This window comes from Anopheles gambiae, chromosome 2 (genome assembly GCF_943734735.2).
Source record: "Anopheles gambiae chromosome 2, idAnoGambNW_F1_1, whole genome shotgun sequence".
NCBI lineage: Eukaryota > Metazoa > Arthropoda > Insecta > Diptera > Culicidae > Anopheles > Anopheles gambiae.
In genome coordinates this window covers 88,010,777-88,028,939 of record NC_064601.1, presented here as the reverse complement: position 1 = coordinate 88,028,939, position 18,163 = coordinate 88,010,777, and the positions used below count along the sequence as shown (strand labels likewise).

Below are 18,163 nucleotides of genomic sequence, written 5' to 3'. Positions count from 1 at the left end.
ATAATTTCTAGTCACACGTTGTTGCACGTCGGTACGGCCTTTGCACAAAGGTGCGTTTTATATTTTACAATACAAGTTATACATTAGTTAAATAAGAGCGCTGCGGTTGTTGTTGTTTGCATTATCTGTAATTTGATTTTGTTTACACACACACATACACACACATTTTTGTTTAATTCGGTCCACCGGGACCACCGCCGACGGGTCCGCCGGACTGTGGCCCTCCTCCAGGTCCTCCCACCATCCCACCGTACGCTCCGGGCTGTGGTCCACCGCCGCCCATCTGTTGCATCGGCGAGTGCATCATGGGGCTAGGGCTGGAGCCAACCTGCGGCACTACCTGCGGCGTGGGACCACCGATCTGTCCTCCCATCGGTCCACCGGGACCGCCCGGCACACCCGGACCTCCTCCCGGTTGCATCACACCACCGAGCTGCTACGGGAAATGAACAACCATCGTTATAGATTTTTTCCTATTTCTGATTTGCACTAAATTGCAAATTCCTTACCTGCATCTGCATCTGGCCCGGTGCGGGCGGTTCGTTCGGCAGCGTTAGCGTTAGCAGCAGATCGTGCACGGCCGGAAAGAGCGAGCACTCGTCCGGCAGCAGCACGGAGCACTCGGAAAAGCGGCGCAAATGCGCGCTGACCGCACTGGTCAGCTGCGGTGGCATCGGTTCGCGCCGCTCGGCCAGCGTCGTGTGGTTCATGTTCATGTCGTACACCATCGGCAGGAGCATCGTGACCGCGTCCTTCCACTCCATGTTGGGCAGGTACGGGACGCGCGTAATCTGGATGAAGAACAGTATCTTCTGCCGGTGGGACAGGATCGTCGTAGTGCCGACCGGTACGATCGGTGTTGCAGACGGGGGGACGCGCAGCACGAACTGCACGTTCCACTTGTTGCCCTGCACCAGCTCGGGCATCAGATCGAGGCGCATGATTTGGATGAAGTCCTTCAGCACCTTGGCCGGCAGGTTGAGCATGCGCGTGAAGCTCGTCATGACGGCGGGCCGGTAGGGCGGGGCGGCTACCCGATGGTCGAAGAACTGCTCCAGTATCTGCAGGTCCTGGGCGGCCCACTGGTACGGCGGTTTGCCGTCCATCATCGGCCCCATCGGCAGCTGGTCCACCTTCAGGTGGAGCGATTGCATGTGGTTCGGGTTGAGGAAGACTTGGTACTGCAGACAGTCCGCTTTGAATACGACCACGCCCGGCTCGTTCGAGGTAATTGCCATTAGCTGTAGGATCAGGATAAGAGCAATCGTTAAATACAAAAAGGCTCAAATATGTTAGGATGGAGCTAGCTTACGCTTTCTTCCTGGTGAATGATACGCTGCAGCTGCCGGCGCATAAACACCGACCCGAGGAAGCGTTCCAGCGGGCTCAGCTCCGGTCCAGGCACTTCCTTTTGCGGGTGAGGCGTGGCACGACAAAGCGTATCCAGTGCTTCGTAGGTCAGCGTGGTTGGGATCGCTCCCGCCCACGATCGTGCCGGCAAAACGCGTGACGTGTAATGATGAGACGCTATGAAAAAAGAGAAAAACATCGTATTTAAAGTCCCCAAAACAACTCATTTTTCCCCTCCTATGCTTACTTTGTACTTTATGCTCCGGGCTTTGGCCGGGACGGGGTGACGGCCTCGGCATCCCAGGCGAACCGGGCCAATTGGAGGCGGCGGGCGAGAGTGCTGCGAACGGGCTACCATCAGTGTGGCTCTGCATGTACGACAGGCTGCTCGGGCCGGGTGAGTGTGCCGCCATCGGACTCGGTTGGGCGTTCAGCGGCGACGACGGCATCAGTCCTCCGCCCGGCGACGGATGCGGCATGTGCGAGGCAGGCGGTGACGTCATGTTGAAATTATTCATATGACCCTGCTGCTGTCCCCCCTGGCCACCCTGGCCACCTTGGCCACCAGCTCCACCCGCACCACCTCCACCACCGATCGGGTGTGGACTGGCGGGGGTGTGCGGGTTGGAGCTGGTGGGTGGGGTAAGCGGCGCCGCAAACCGTAGCCCCGGATCGCGCGGACTCTGCGGTCCTCTCATGCCCGTTCCCCCGCTGAGGAATGTATTAGCACCACCCCCAGCACCGCCACCACCACCTCCTCCGCCACCATTGTTCCCAGCACCAGCGGAAGGATCTTCCAGCGTCACCGGGGAGGGTGGATTATCATCCTCCGATTGGGACCGGCGCCGAAAGACGGCCGTCTCGTCCACGTACTTCGACAGGAAGCCCTTCAACCCTTGCGTCGGTGTGAATTCCTCCACCACGTGGCTCCGGTCGAAGCGGCTGTACGCACCGTCCCGGATGGTGCACAGGCCGCCGCCCCGGAACCGCACCTCCAGACAGTACACACCCTGGAAGGAGATGCGCAGTAGCGTCGGCGACTGGGGGATGATGCAGAAGGACAGGACCGGGATTTTGGGCGACTGCAGGATCGCCAGATGCGGTATGATCGGCAGCTTGGCGATCGAGCTGAGCGGCTGGTACGTTTCGTGCAGCATGTGCACGACCTGCGCCAGGCTGTAGTTGTGGTTCAGGTGGGCCTGCAGCTGGTCGCGCATCATCGAGTGTGCGTTTATCGCGCTGTTGCCGCCGGTGAAGACGAGCCGGAACTCCTTCGCCTCCGTGTCCCAGCAGATGTTCACGCTGACGTCCTTGTTCGGGCCGTAGGCGAGCAGCAGGTTGGTGTAGCTGTACGATTTGATCGCCACCATGCTGGGCAGGTTGTACTTTTCGTTGTTGTACTGCTCGCGGAACTCGTGCACGAGCGTGTACAGGTACACGATCTTGGACCAGTCGCTCAGCAGCTGATCGACCACCTTGGACACCGACTCGACCGGTTGCATTTCGTACTGCAGATAGACGGCCCGCCGCATGCCCTGCTCCTTGTGGTGCAGGCTGGGCAGCGGGGAGCCGTAGAAGACGAGCTCCATCGTCCAGAGGCGCGTCTGGTTGCTCTTGTTCACCTGAGCTCGTACGGACACGGAGAGCAGACGCTTGAGCAGCGCATTCCACACCTGCTTGTCGATCGGTGGCACGTGTACGGTTTTCGGTTCGTTTGCCGATGCGCCAGCACCGGACGACTTGGCGTCGGATGTTCCGGGTTGTTGCTGTTGCTGCTGCTGCTGCTGCTGCTGCTGCTGGGGAGTAGGTGGCGCTTGTGGTGGCTTCGGCTGGGGTAGTGTCAGCAGCTTCAGCACGAGCGAGGTCGCATTCGCTTCCACCTGCAGACCACCGTGCGGTATCTTGCGCATCGAAAACTCCTTCGCCAGCGTGACGAACGGTAGCTTCTCGTCGCACATCGCCACCACGTGGGCCAGCTCGGGGATAAAGTACGCCGGGTAGATGGTTTTTTGCTGCTTCAGCGGTGGCCCGATCGCCGACAGCGCGTTGTCCAGTGGGGACACCTTGCGCTTGACGCTGGTGCCGCTGGTGCTGGTCGGGCTCGGGTCATCGATGTACGTGCCCGGGCCGTGTGTCGCTACAAACGTGTCGAACTCAATCATGGACAGGACGCGCAGATACATCTTGGGCATTGCGGCGTTGGCCGCATCGCTGCCGGGTGCAGGACCACCGGTGGCCGACGGCTGAGGCGGCTGACCGCTAAGCACGTCGGGCGATTGTCCCTCCTCGACGGAGGACGGTTTTACCAGCACCAGATAGAAGGTGTAGGTCATTTCGTTTGGGCACGTTTTCTTCTCCTTCAGCTCAACGATCTGCAAAAAAGAAAGGGATATATTAATACAGACAATACAGACTAGTGATGTGCTCTTTTGAGCGGACCCATGACTCCGATCCGACTCCGGGTATTGTTAGTCCGATTCCGATTTCGACACAATCAGAACCACTAGTTCCGCCCAAAGTCAGAGTCTTCAGGAGTCGTCCGAGGTCGCCCGGAGTCGTCCGGAGTCGTTCGGAGTAGTGTTGGATTTCATTGATCTTTCGTTTAGATTCATCGACGAATCGATTCTTCAAAGATTCATGAATATCTAAGATGAACGATCGAAAGATTCATATGAAACATATCAAAATATGAATTCATACCTAAAGATAAATTAATCTTCAAAGATACATGAATCTATAGGATTGCTAAATCCTTTAAAATTCATTTACCTCCAGGGATTCAAGAGTCTTAAGAGATGTAAGATTAAAAAACACAGTATTTGCGCGATCCCACCCGATCCCACCATCGGAAAATATGTCCGTTGTGGAATCAAGCCTCGCATGGAACGTCTCCCAGTAGCAAAACAAACTATCCGGCTGCGTGGTACTTCCCAAGAAGTCTTGAAAGCCTTATAGGCTGGCATGACCACGTAGGTTGTTACTCCGTGAAGAATAATAATGAGAAGCTCAAGCTCTATGAATCTTTGGAGATGTATGAATCCCTAGAGATTCGTGAGTCTTTCGAGATATATGAATATTTTGAGTTTCATAAATCTTTTGAGATTCATGAATCTTTGCAACCGATGTTCAGATTCATTGAAACATTTCAAAGATTCATTAAGATTCATGAACCTGAATCAAATTCACCCAACACTAGTTTGGAGTCGGTCGTAGTCGCCCGGAGTCGGAATCATTCGAAGTCGTCCAAAATCGATCGGAATTAACAGAAGCCGTCCGGTTCAATGTGCTTGTGATCAGGCATTTCATTTCGTTGCGTTTTTCGTCTTTCACTTTGCGCGTGCACTTCGTATACAGGCCTTTGATTCGAAGGCCGACTCCGGCCGATTCCGGAAGACTTCGACTCCAACTGATTCCAGACGACTCCGAACGATTCCGGACGACTCCGAAAGACTACGGCCGACTCGGTCCGACTCCGGACAATGATCCGCACAATTATTGGAGTCACTATTACTGACGAACTGAAAATCACAAAGAACTGCTCACCAAAATAACGTTCGCGTGTCGGTACAGCTGAATGAACACCTTGTGCGGGCCCATCCGTGCGATCGGGTGGGTGTGCGAGTAGATCAGCGGCAACCGGTCCTGCGTCGCGGCCGGCAGATGCTGCAGCGTCTTCTCGCACCGCCGCTGGGTGATCCAGTAGCGCAGCTCCGATATCAGATGCTGCAGCTTCGACCAATCGTTGTTCAGTGCGTGCTGCATTTCGGGCATGATCGGACAGTCCAGGTGCTTGGGCACGTGGCAGCGCAGCATGCCCGTGTGCGTATCGACCGTGATGTAGATGTGCTCGGCACGCAGGCACGGGTTCAGCACCGGCACGGTCAGCATGGCCGGCGTGCCCTGGATATTGTACTCCACGTCCTTCAGGAAGAGCTGCAGCTCGGTTTTCACATCGTTCAGGCGCGCGAGCGACCGCACGTACACCGTGTGCACCAGCAGCCGCTCCATCGACAGCAGATCCGACCGGACGGCACGGTCCGCAATGTCCGCCTCCTTGTTGCCGATCGACGGTACGTGCAGGATTGCGAGCTGCTTTGCCGCATCGTTCGGATCGGTTTGGATCGTTAGCCGATAGCCGAGTTCCGATTTGGGATCCTTGTTCGTGAGCTCGCGCCAGTACGACACGGTCAAGCGCGACCCAACCACGTACTCATCCACGTGGATGTGGTCATCGAGCCGGTCGCGGATCAGACGGAGCGTTTGCGTGTACAGCACTTCCAGCTGCAGCGATTGACAGAAGTAGTGCAGACAGGTGTACACCTCCGCCAGCGCATCCGTACAGTCCACGATACGTCCCTGGATCAGCTGATGGATGTAGTTCACCTGCAACGGATGGACCAACGCCTTCCCGTCGCCCGTTTCCTTATCTTCCACCAGAAAATCAATGTCCAGCAGCCGCCACGGTACGGTCGGTGCATCGCCCATCACCGTAAGCGACACCTCAAACTCGTGGTCCACCTTGAACGTGACGCGGCCGTTTTCGATGCGAAACTTGCGCAACTGCGGCAGCAAGCTGCCCGTCACCAGCCGATGCTGGATGACCTGATTCAGGCGCTGCAACGTTTGCCGCTTCTCGGCGGGCGTGATCGGGTCGGGCGGCACAATCCGATCGCGAATGACGGACGGCAGGCGCGAGTAACTCCCTGTGGTTAGGATTTCCACCGCCGCCGGTATGTGAAAATTGGGCAGCCGGGCGTGCACGAGCGTTTCGCGTGCCACGCGCGATAGCATATCGGCCGTGTCGATGAACAGCATCGACTGCTTGTCCAGGAAGCCCATAATCTTGGCCGACTTGTCCACCTTGGAGGCGGAGTTGGCCCACTTGACCAGGGCGAGCAGCCGGATGAAGAGTTGCCGCGTGCTGGCGGAAAAGTTGTAAATTTCAATCTTACGATCCATGTCCGTTTTGCGGGGCAGCCTGCAAGCGAGAACAAACGGGAGGGTTAACGTATGGCGGGGTGGGTATGGGTGGGAGGCACTTACAATTCCGCCAGCACCGTCAGCTCATGGTACGTTCGCTGGATGATGAAATCGATCAAACGCCCTAACGGGATTAGATTTTGTCGCTGGGCCATCTCCTGCCCCGTCGGGATGAAGCTCGTCACCGCTCCTCCCTGCTCCAGCGGCTGGGGTGCCATCGTGCAGGCGCTGTTTGTTTGTATTTTGCAAAAACTACCGTAAAACGTACACTTGCCACCAAATTGAACACCGTGAACGTGCGGATCTAATCACGGTCGGTTGTTCTTGTTCCCGTGCGAAGAGGATATAAAGAAGCTAAATCGTTACCGACATTAAACGGGGCTCCTCTTTCTGCACGCTTTCACCATAGCACACAGCACCGTTTTATTGCTTCCCTTTTTCGCAACACCAAAAGTAGACGGAAACGAGCTCCTCCACTTTACACGGGAAGCAACATAGCTAATCCGTAAGCACGGACAGCGTTAGTGGTGGAAAAGCCGGAAAATGCAGCACTTTTTACGGGCTTTTGTCCACTGTACACGGGTGAGTCTGCCGATCTTTTCCTTGAGTTGGCTTTTTTTAGCTTCTGAAGCTGTGGGCACACTCACACACGCACACACACGCACGCCTACGGTGAAGCGTTTTTGGGGAGTTTGACAGTTGTGAGATGACAGCGGTGAAACGCTTCCAGCAAGCAAAACAGACATGCTGTCTCGCTTTGGCGAAACAGCTTTCGATGAATGCAAGAACGAGAAAGAATGACTTTTTTGCTGCATGGGCATCGTATTTTTGCATCGTGTTGATTTGAGTCGCGAAAAAGGAACATAGGATTGGAAGGATTATTTCTCGATTTTCAAGTGAATTGGAAAAAAAATCTTATATTTGTTTGATTCATAGAGTAGGTGCACCAATTATGGACGAGTTTGTACAGCGTTTGGACTAAAACATGAATTGTGACAAAACTACCGAATAAAAATTTATTAAAAATGGTGAAGGAGATGGGCACACATCTTAACTACATTATTGCTTAAACATTTTGTAAATTAGACACTTTTTACAAAAGTTATAGTCCTTTTCCAAAACCTCTTCCATGTACCAATTGTTGTGCTATGTGTTCCAAATGTTGTGCTAGCTATGTACGACCGAAAATACACGGACCGGAATTTCGCGGCTTTTTAGTTGGCACGTTTTTCCATACAAAAAAATTATGAATTTTTTCTCGGCAAGGCATGAGATTTTTGTAAAATTTTCAAAAACTGGGTTTCCCATACAAACGCATGCTTTTTAATTGAACTGTCAGCCAACTATCGAGCGTTCAACTAAAAAGCATGCCAACTAAAAAGCGTTCAACTATTGAATTCTGACTGTATATGTGAAATTCCACGGCCGCGAAATTCCGGTCCGTGTGTTTTCGGCCTTATAACGCAATGTCACCTTCGTATTGAACTGTAATTTCTCAACAACACGGATTAACGGACAGCCGGATAAAAGGTACCCGGATGAACGGCGCTCCACTGTATTTGATTAGTTGACTTCGAATAATTATGAAAGTTGCTAGAAATTAAGGAAGTACGATAAATTACATGAATACACCCAAGTGCCACAAATCCACTAAACGACCACTAAACGGCTTCTAAACGACTCAAGTTCTCTACCTAAACGGAATATAGAAAGACTTCGTTTAGCAGACGGCAAACGACTCATTCATTCTAAAAATAGCAAAAAAGCTGGTGGCGCTCTCTGTTGGTGGGATACCCCAACCAGTTGTGCTTCATCGCTTGCAGGAGAGCTTTCTCATTTCCTCTGTACAGGCGGTCCCCGAGATACACGGTACCTCTTATACGCGGATTCGGAGATACGCGGTTTTCTAAATTTGACAATTCTTTGAGCAAATTGTACTGATTTGACACATCAATTTCAAATTGCCAAATAATTTCCGTTTTGATCGAATGTTAAAAACTATTTCAAAAGGTTTAAAACAGTTATTTTCAGTCAGAATCATATCAAATAATTCATAAAGTGACTAAAACCGCCCCCTACTTGCAAAATTACACGAAAATTTGTGATATTTTAGCAGGAAATCACGAGATTCGACTTACGCGGAAATTCGAGATACGCGGTATTTTGCGGCCGTTTTCGGTCCCCATTAACCGTGTATCTCGGGGACCGCCTGTACTGTTGTATGGTTTCGCATTGAAGTTATGCATCGCTAGAACTAGAACGGCGATACAATTGTTTAAATACTAAACTCCAATGGAAACCACCAGCACTGAAGCAAGTGAGATTTGAGTAATGGTCGTTGGTGTTGATACCCACGTATCTGACCACACGACCATTCATATAGATTTTTGCTCAGAAAGTTAGAAGGCTATATAGGTCATGATAAGATGAAACTTGTCGAAACACATTGCAAGAAAAGGATAGCAATATAATGATGAGTTGTAATACGCCATCTATTGATCAAACCAATGAAGCTGTGGAGCTTTCATTTTTTTCTATGTATATTCAATTTTCCAGTCGTTTAAGCTTAATCTGTGGCGCTTGGGCATTGACCGCAAATAACCACATTTATTCATTAATTTCGATCTTTTTGTCGATAGCACAACAATTGGTGCTAGCACAACAATTGGTACACCCTACACATGAAACGAGAATTTCGCTTTCGTTATTTCTATTTTCCATAGACAAAGGACTCTACTGTACCGCTGGACTGCTCCGTTGGGCGTATTTCACCCTCTCATACATCAGTCGTGCAGGAGGTGAAACACGGTCGTGTTACGGTTTGTTTTGATTTTGCAGCTGTCAGATTCCAACAAGAAAAACATACACACACTCACACACACACACACACGAACGCGCCTGTGCACACATCAACGAAAGCGAACATCGCGGAACGACGCAGGCGGAAGCAGTTTTTCGTACCATTTTGCTTACCTTCGGTCCACTACCCTCCCGACTGGCCAAGGATCTGGCCTGGTAGGGAAAATTGCACGGAACGTGCGTGAACGCGACAATCAAGCTCCAAGTTCAGCATCCCGAGCTACAGAAGCAAACTCCCATCGGTCACACCTGCACCATGACACCTCCTGCTGGTCGTGCGGTGGTGCAGTGGAAGGTGAAAGTGTAAAGTGGCCGGAAAATTGTTTGTTGCGAAAAGTAAGTGTGGCAACTGCGTTCAGTAACACCAGCTACCGTGCCGTAACGTGACCGTGGTTGCTAGAGGCAAAAATAAGTTTTCCCTGTCGGTTCAGGCGACCTTCGTCATTCGACCACCCACGCAAGTGAACGGAAGGAAAGAAGAAAAAAAAACAAAATCCAACCGGAACGCGGAAAAAGTGTTGCGGAAAAGCGAGCAAACAACCAGGGAATGATAATGACGATGACGGTGTTGATGATGGGATGAAAACTGTCTCTGCCCTCCACACCGTGAACGTGAACGAGGTGTCGGGACGCTGCGGAAAACTCGCAAATCGCAAATATACACACATACACGATGAGCTAGAGAAAGAGGGAGAGGGAGAGAGATAGAGCGGAAGGGAGGTCTATTTTGCACCACCCAGCATCGCCGTTTGTTTTGGGGCCCTGTTTTGCATAGGAGGCCAGGGAAAGCTGGTGAGATTTGCATACGGAAGTACACCTCCCCAACACACCCACCCCAAACCGGCCCGAAGCGAGAACATCCATTCGAGATCGATGACTGCGTTAAAAAACGGTGTTGGCGCATCCGCAAACGATCAAAAGGTAAGTTGAACGATGTGAAATACTTTATTTTTTTAAATTTATGATTTATTAATTTGCATTACTGCAGCAAAACAAGGGGGTTAATGGGTTGGAAAAAGGGCAGGCTTTTGATTGTGTCCATCCAAAACCCGAACCATCGACCGGTGTCGAATTCATTTGTGGTAGTTTTCCCGTCTTTGGCCATGAAGTAGAAGCGTTTCAGGAAATCCCGAAACTCTCACCCCCCCGCTGCTGCTTGCGTTTCCGGACCGAATCATACGTACCGGTCGGTTATCGATCAGAGTCGTGGCCGTGTCCATGATTTATGATTATTGACGGTGTCATGCGAAAATCGCACGATAATAGAGTGGCCCAAAGGGGAAAGGGGATGGAAGAAAGTTATTGATGGTTGCAAGCAATATGATAAACAGACCCAATCGAGATTGTGACGCACTGGTGGAGGGTGTTTCTTCCACCTTTCTGTGGGGATTGTCGTATCAATCTTACCCAAAAGTTTCGCTTTGACCTGATGGGGTGCGTGCCGAACGAACTTCTTAGAACGGAAATGATGAAGCGATGTGCCTTTGCTTGCAGGCTGACCCAATACTGCGTTCGATTCGGATGGCAAGGTGGAAACATCAATCATTTGAAAAATATTATATGCTCGTCCCACACTGCAACCACACTAACAAGCTGTCTCTCTCTCGCTTTGTACCTTTTCTTTTGCAGGCTCGATTTTTCCTCGTAATTATGCGGCTGAATTTAAAGTTCCTGCTGATAAGCCTGTGCGTGACGGTTGCACTGATCACGTTCGCGCTGTGGGCCAACTGTGGCGTCGGGCATGGCTTTGTGCCAAAGTGGCCCCAGCATCATGGCGACAGTGGTAAGCTCCTCCCTACGTTCTATTGGCAATCACTTCTCCTTCTATTGCTAACCTAACACACCATTCCCAGCAGACAGTCCGTTCGAGCAGACGGAGGAAATCGACTGCATCATCAACCAGGAGTACGCGATCGGTTGCCGGAAGGAGGGCGAAGAGGTGTACCTGCCCTTTTCCTTTCTGCAGAAGTACTTTGACGTGTACGGGTCGCTGAACGTGGTGGACGGCAGCCGGCGGTTCGACTGGACGCACAGCTACGGGAAGGTCAACTACCCGAAGGGTGCGTACGATCCGCGCGGCATCTTTATGTACTTCGAAAACTACAACGTGGAGATGCGCGATCGCGTCAAGTGCATCAGTGCGATCGACGGCGTGCCGATCTCGACGCAGTGGGAAAGCCAGGGCTACTTTTACGCGACCCAGATCGCACAGTTCGGGCTGTCGCATTATAGCAAAAACCTGACCGAGCCGGAACCGCGCCGCAAGACGGTGGAGGACGGTGAGCGCGAGACGGCGACGTGGATTGTGCCGAAGGGCAGCTCGATGAACCGGACGATCGATCGGGCGCGGGCGGGGGCCGGTGCAGTGTTGAGCTTTTCCACCGGCAAATCGTTCGATACGGCGGTCGTGCTGCCGATGGACCACGTGCTCGATCTGGTGCTGAGCGTGGACGTGCTGCTGAAGCCAAACTCGACGCTGTGCGTCACGCTGCAGAACCGGGAAACGCAGAAGCTGTACCACGTGTACTACATACTGGCGGATCTGCTGATCGGGGTGCAGGACGAGAACATTTACTACGGCATCGGGCTGAACTGTACCGGCGGGTGGAAGCATTTGACGCGCGATCTGTTCGTGGACCTGCAGAAGGGGCTGCCACAGTACGCGAGCACGGACAAGCGGCGGAAGATGCGACGGACGGAGCTGAAGGTGGTGGAGATATCGCTGCTGGGCAATGGGAGCATTGACAATTTGACGCTGTCGACGAGTGAGCATATTAGCCATTTTTATGACGCGGCAGAGTGGTTGATTCGGCACCAGGACCCGAGCACGGGCGGGTGGCCGATCCCGGTGCGGCGGAAGCTGGGCTCTGGGTTTGGCGAGCTGGCCCGGGGGTGGTACTCGGCGATGGCCCAGGGTCATGCGATATCGCTGCTGGCCCGGGCGTACTACCATTCGAAGGGCGATAAGCGGTACCTGCGGGCGGCACTGGATGGGCTGAAGCTGTTCCGGATACCGTCGTACCAGGGCGGCGTGCTGGCGACCTTCCTGGGGAAGTACGCGTGGTACGAGGAGTACCCGACGACCCCGCACTCGTTCGTGCTGAACGGGTTCATCTACTCGCTGCTCGGGCTGTACGATCTGAACTCGACCGCACCGGCGAACCAATCGAACGAGGCGGCGGTACTGTTCGAGCAGGGTATGGCCAGCCTGAAGAAGATGCTGCTACTGTACGATACCGGTTCGGGGACGAGCTACGACTTGCGACACTTTACCCTTGGTAAGCAAAGTTCGATTTTTTGTGAATAGGGTTATTGTGATTAACTTTTGCTTTATCTCTCTCTCTCTCTCTCTCTGTGTGCTTGCAGGCATTGCACCGAACCTAGCCCGCTGGGACTACCATGCGACGCACGTCAATCAGCTGCTCCTGCTGGCCACGATCGATCCGGACCCGCTGATCTCGCAAACGGCGGAACGGTGGAAAAACTACATGGTAGGCAAGCGTGCACCACACAACTAGGCCGGCGGCCGCCGGAGCCAACGGTAGACCTGCAAAATCTTCTCCACTTCCATTTTAAATGCCTTACACCACGGACACACACACACACACACAAATTATCTCATTACATCTGTACACTACAGCGGGCGGGGTGGCGGCGCCAACCGTATCGATCTTGCTGGGAGCGAGGGCAAACCATAAATTGATTATGGAAGAGTAAAAAATCCACGAAACAGACACAGCCCTGGAGAACCCCGTGGAGAGAGTGAGAGATAAGGGAATGGTGCACCACCCCGCACCGGTGGTAATATTCTGCGAAGGCTTTCGTGATATGATAATATGGTACCTTTTAGAGAATGTAGCGGGAATTGTACATATGAGCGAGAGAGAGAGTAAGAAGCCTGTCCCTTCCCGGTGGAACGCGTAGCGTTCGGAGCTGCCGAGCACAGGGAACGCGCATATCCGCACATGTCCCGGATGCGCTCTGGTTTTGTATATTCATAGAAGAAGAAAAAAACACATTTGGTAGATGCTTTCAACCCCCTTTTTGTATTGTAATCTGTAATCTACTAATATGCTCACGCGCTCACTTACAGTAATAATCAGTAGTAGTAGTAGTATTATACCACACTCTTATCATAAAAAACACATGGGGGGGGGGGGGGGGGGGTTGTGTAGTAGGGTTTTATGTAGCGAGAGCGAAAATTATAAAATTTGTAAAGAAGGTTGTAACATGAATGGAATTCCAAATCCAAATATCATCCTAGCCGTTAAGTGGAAACCCTGTTAACCCTGATAGGAAACTAGGGACGAGATAGCCTGTCTGTCTTCGAAAGCGAAAAACCTACTCCTTGCCATTGTTTTGTTGCCTGCTGCCCTCACTAGAAAGAGGGCTGTACCTTTGTTGATATACGTATAAAAAATAGGTTAAATATAGGTACTGCAGCATTAGCAACTGTTGCCCTTCTTGTTTGCGTGTGTGTGTGACAATAGCGCACCGGCTTCGTTCACAATCTTCCACATCATCACAGTTAAAGCGCAGTTGTGGATCCTCTGGATCAATTGCACGCTGAGGGATCACACCTTTGCATCACCGATCCTGTGACGGCACAGCGCATGTGGATGGCTAGTTTATAGATGAGAGGGCTGGTGCTGTGCCAGCACTACGTGTCACAGCAACATACCAATCAAATGTATTTAGAGAGCTTACACTGGAAACACAGTAAATAAGAGTATAAGTAAGAAACGATCGGGACGGTTCGAAAGAACGATCGGTGCGCACATTTATTCACAAGCTTTACGATGGTGATGTGAGTGTGTGTAAGAGATTTGTTGCCTGTTTTGCCTGGAAAAAAAGGTTAACTTATGTACTTTGCTTTAATTTCTTTATGGGTGCATCTTATCGTTTCGATAAGAGTTGTATCTGTTTTTTTTTTTCAAATGAGTATTTCAAAAATGTTTGTGTATAAGCTTAGTTTAGCTGATGTTTAGGTTAGCAATTAATTTTATTTATAAATATTGTGTGGAATGCTTTAAAAGAATGGCTCGAACAGGAAAGCTCAATATTAGGTCATCGAAACTAGGTGTTATTTATATTTTCTAGAATGCGTTACATGAAGACAGGCTCACGAGCAGACGCAAAGAGAAGCAACAACACGTAACATAACAGTTTTATACTGCAATCATCTTTGAACCAATGCAATGTTCCCATTTCTAACACGTAGCTTATCAGGTGCGAAAGACCACGAAAAATAGGAAGGGCGAAAAAAAGACAAACTAATCACTAAACCCCTATTTCTAACTGTTACGGTACCGAATCCGTGTTAGTGAGGCCCCTTTAGAAAGACTCATTTTATACGATTGCTTACCGTACGTAAGACTGCATTCTGAATGCGGACGATTTGGATTGCCGTGATGGAATCATCGATTTCAATTGCACCTTCTACCAGCAAAGTAAAGCGTAGCGGGATAGCCGTTTTGTAAAAAAAACAACAAGTGTTAACGTTTCAGTCCCCAAAAAGACAACACACATTGATCCATTCCAGCGTAAAATGGCACTGCAATCACTTGAACTATTCTCTTCCAGTTTGACTGCGAGATTTCGGGTGCACGGAAGTGTAGCGTAGGGTAGGCTAGTGTAGTGCAGCTCCCGGCACACGTAGTGATCGTTTATTAACCGTGTGTAGTGAATGTGTGAACAAGCTGGGGTAGCGTTGGGTATAGTAAACCGGGAAGTAGTCTGCACGAACGCATCGCGATAAATGGTAGTGATAAGCTAGTAGTCTTGCAACACAATATCTTCACTGGCTGTTAGAGGGAAACTGTTTTGTAATGAAGAGGACAAGCGAACAGAGCGAGGAAGGAAGCGTAAAACATATATAGAAAAAAAAAAAACACTCTCGACAATAAAAACGAAAGGACAGGCAAAACTGGCCCAGAAGGGGCCCCGTGGTTAAGATGGTCAGAAAGCTGTAGTTTAAGCTGCATATGTGGTAAACATAGTTGAAATGGGCAAACAGTGGAACGATAGAATAGGGCAATTTCTTTTGATTTTGAAAGGCTCATGGTGGAAATAGCTAACCAACCAACCAACAATCCGGTAACGTTCCTCTGACCAGCGTTTAGTGTTTAAAGTCTCTCTAACCTTTCGCACGTTTACACCTAACGTATGAGAGGACAGTTGTTCATACTAATCCCGTTTATAAACCCAAAGTCGAAAGCTCCACAAATTTCGATAGTTAGTGAAAAGTCTCGCCACGTGGCCGAGGCATGTCTACACGGTATCAAAGCATATCGAGCACATCACTTTAGACTCTCTCTATATATTTCTCTGCATTAACACACGCCCCTGTCGAACTTATCCAACTACTGTTGCAACCACTTTGCAAATAGAAGCAAAACAATGCAAACATAAACCGTGTACAATTTTGTAGCTAAAGTTAAAGCAAAACATCTAAATAGAAAAAAGCTAGCACGAAGCGTACGTAAAGCAAGTAAGCAAACAAAAAATAAACGAAGTAAAACAAACGATTAGTAAACACAGTAAAAAATACAACGGACTCAGAAGATTGGTAAATTATTCGAAAACAAAGCAAACCATCACGATGAGAGTATCATATCCAGCGAAAAGGGTAGACGGATGGTTTTGGTTTGCAAACCCTTTTTTAAAAGCACAAAACTAGTGTGTACTTACACAGAGAGACACACACACACATTGGAACATGAACATATAGCTACTGTCGAATTAGGGGGAGGGATGAAATGATTAACTATCGTGTCTTAGCTTGTTTTGTTTGATCTTCACGTTTAGAAACAAACCTTGCCAAAGTGTTTATTTTGTTTGTGTAAAGCTTCTACAACACCTTTACTATGAAACGTTTCTGTTTCGTTTTCTACGTAACCGCAGTAGTATTTTTCTCCTTCAAAAGGAATGGTGTCGTTTGCTGTCTAATAAACGGACAGTTCTACCAATCATATAGTAAATCAACTCTTGTTCTGATTTTAGCAAAACACACAATTAACACGATAAAGCATACAAGCAAACCCATTATCGGTTAACCGTCAATAATATAGTACCATATCATATATAGGCAACCAGTAATAAGGTATGATGCAAGCAATGAAGAGTAATATAACGACTCGAAGTAGTTGGAACACTGACACATATAAGCGCATTCATTAATATCTTTGCAAATTGATAGAGTGTACCGAAACGTGTTGTGTAGAGCGCGCAAATATTACACTTAAACATACACACATACACACAAAGAGTTCATAAAAACATATGAAACACAACTTCGCGTTATGTTTGCACTCGCGCAAAAAAACAAAAGAAACTCTCTGACTCTGGTGCCACTTCCCGCATCCGTAATAAAGGAATCACACGTAATTACAATTGAACAACGGTTGGACGTTTGTGTTTGGAAAAGGTCTTCCTACAATATCCGATGAACATCTTCCCTTCCCTTCTAAAATGCTCCCGAATAGACGCGTAATATCACGGTTACTGTTCTATTCTATGTTGAAGATCACAATTCGATCCTTTGATTCATCATATCCAGTTAACTATGCATTTAACATGTTTTATCTCTTCCTGTAGGCATTATTTACAACTGTGAAATGTGAAAATAACGTAGGAAATTGTAAAGCATATCGGAATATCATCTCTTCAAGTCAACCAGAGGATCAGCGCGGAATCTTCCGGATAGCAAACTGTAATGCTGCAAAATGCATTCTCTCAGAAGTTCTTATGACTGATCATATTCATCAAAATAAGCTGCTTCCGAGTCTTTTGTAGTAAGTTTTCTGTATGCCATTCTATAAAATCAAATTCAGAACAAACTTGTCTGTGAAGATCACCTATTCAAGTCACTCTGAGGATCATCCTGGAGCCTTCTGTATGGCAAAGTGTTTCCAAGACAGTTTTCGCAGACAGAGAAGCTGATATGCGACATTTACAGCGTTCGTAGAGTTCGTCTATTTAACACGCTTTTTTGTGTCTTTTGTAGTAAGTTTTCTATTTATATATATTTTGCAAAATTAGCAGTTTTTATTCAAATTGCCTGTAAAGATCATCTCTTTAAGACATCTAGACGACCATCGTAAATTCTTCTCGATGGCAAAATCAGTCCCACCGACAGTAGTCGCACCCAGGAAAGCTGGTGCGGAATATTTGCTCTTCTTCTTCGTTTGGCTCAACAACCGTTGTCGTTCAAGATCTGCCTGTACCACTTGTGGGGTTGGCTTTCAGTGCCTTATGGGTTACCCCCCCATATCAGGATAGTCAGTCCTACGAATGGCGGCACAGTCTATTTGGGGAATATCCCGGGAGACCGAATATTTGCTGCATTCTGGGAAATTATTAGACGTTTTATAAATTGAAGATTACATAACGTTCCTTACATATTTTACATTTAACAAGTTTTGTTTGTGTCTTTTGTAGTGAGTTTTCTGTATAAATTCACTAAATTAAAAATTCTGAACCAATTTGTCTGCGAAGATCATCTCTAAACGTCATGTAGAGGGATTTTTTCTGCGAAGATCATCGCTAAACGTTATCTAGAGGATCATTGTAGAGTCTTCTGGAAGGCAAACCGTTTCGCCGACAGACCCTATCAGTAAAATTTGGATATTTCCAATGTTCGTGGAATTGGACTCAATCTTCTGTTGAGTCTATTGCAATGAGTTTTCTGTATACTTTTTGTCAAATTAAGAATTCTGAGCAAACTTGCCTGTGTAGATCATCTCCCAAAGTCATCTAGAGGATCATTGTGGATCCTTCTGGATGGCAAACACAGTCTCGCCGACAGTTGTCGCACCCAGGAAAGCTGGCGCGGGACATTTCCAGCGTTCCATGGAGTTGATTTGAATTTTTATGTGTCTTTTATGCTGAACAGTGACTGGGGCGGCCCGGCGGATGATTTAAGACGAATAGGAATTGGGCCCATTGGCCTCTCCCTCTCCGTGTGCGAATTATT

General features: G+C 49.1%; 2 protein-coding genes across 4 annotated transcripts; one reads left to right on the top strand and one right to left on the bottom strand.

Moving 5' to 3' along the window:
- Positions 1 to 4: 4 nt before the first annotated feature.
- Positions 5 to 7,016, bottom strand: LOC1276369 (mediator of RNA polymerase II transcription subunit 14). Of its 2 annotated transcripts, none has more exons than XM_061642831.1 (6): positions 6,394 to 7,016; positions 4,894 to 6,328; positions 1,598 to 3,722; positions 1,313 to 1,527; positions 510 to 1,241; positions 5 to 436 (listed from the first exon to the last, which is right to left on the bottom strand). In XM_061642831.1, the coding sequence occupies exons 1-6, from the start codon at positions 6,546 to 6,548 to the stop codon at positions 173 to 175; spliced, it is 4,926 nt and encodes a 1,641-aa protein (XP_061498815.1). In that variant the 5' UTR covers positions 6,549 to 7,016; the 3' UTR covers positions 5 to 172. The 2 variants fall into 2 exon arrangements, with proteins under 2 accessions (XP_061498815.1, XP_315707.5); XM_315707.5 differs by having other exon boundaries at positions 5 to 433; positions 6,394 to 6,996.
- A 2,170-nt stretch (positions 7,017 to 9,186) lies between these two features.
- LOC1276368 (D-glucuronyl C5-epimerase B) lies at positions 9,187 to 16,589 on the top strand. Of its 2 annotated transcripts, none has more exons than XM_061644386.1 (4): positions 9,187 to 10,110; positions 10,819 to 10,972; positions 11,046 to 12,467; positions 12,556 to 16,589. In XM_061644386.1, the coding sequence occupies exons 1-4, from the start codon at positions 10,063 to 10,065 to the stop codon at positions 12,705 to 12,707; spliced, it is 1,776 nt and encodes a 591-aa protein (XP_061500370.1). In that variant the 5' UTR covers positions 9,187 to 10,062; the 3' UTR covers positions 12,708 to 16,589. The 2 variants fall into 2 exon arrangements, with proteins under 2 accessions (XP_061500370.1, XP_061500369.1); XM_061644385.1 differs by having other exon boundaries at positions 11,043 to 12,467.
- Positions 16,590 to 18,163: the final 1,574 nt, after the last annotated feature.

Bases quoted from the DNA above. Each gene is read 5' to 3' on its own strand.
- LOC1276369 (XM_061642831.1), bottom strand. From the start codon at position 6,548: ATGGCACCCCAGCCGCTGGAGCAGGGAGGAGCGGTGACGAGCTTCATC. The intron at 6,329-6,393 runs GTAAGTGCCTCC...TCTCGCTTGCAG, and splicing joins CTGACGGTGCTGGCGGAATT to GCTGCCCCGCAAAACGGACA. The intron at 1,242-1,312 runs GTAAGCTAGCTC...CTGATCCTACAG, and splicing joins TCATTCACCAGGAAGAAAGC to CTAATGGCAATTACCTCGAA.
- LOC1276368 (XM_061644385.1), top strand. From the start codon at position 10,063: ATGACTGCGTTAAAAAACGGTGTTGGCGCATCCGCAAACGATCAAAAG. The intron at 10,973-11,042 runs GTAAGCTCCTCC...CACCATTCCCAG, and splicing joins CCAGCATCATGGCGACAGTG to CAGACAGTCCGTTCGAGCAG. The intron at 12,468-12,555 runs GTAAGCAAAGTT...GTGTGCTTGCAG, and splicing joins CTTGCGACACTTTACCCTTG to GCATTGCACCGAACCTAGCC.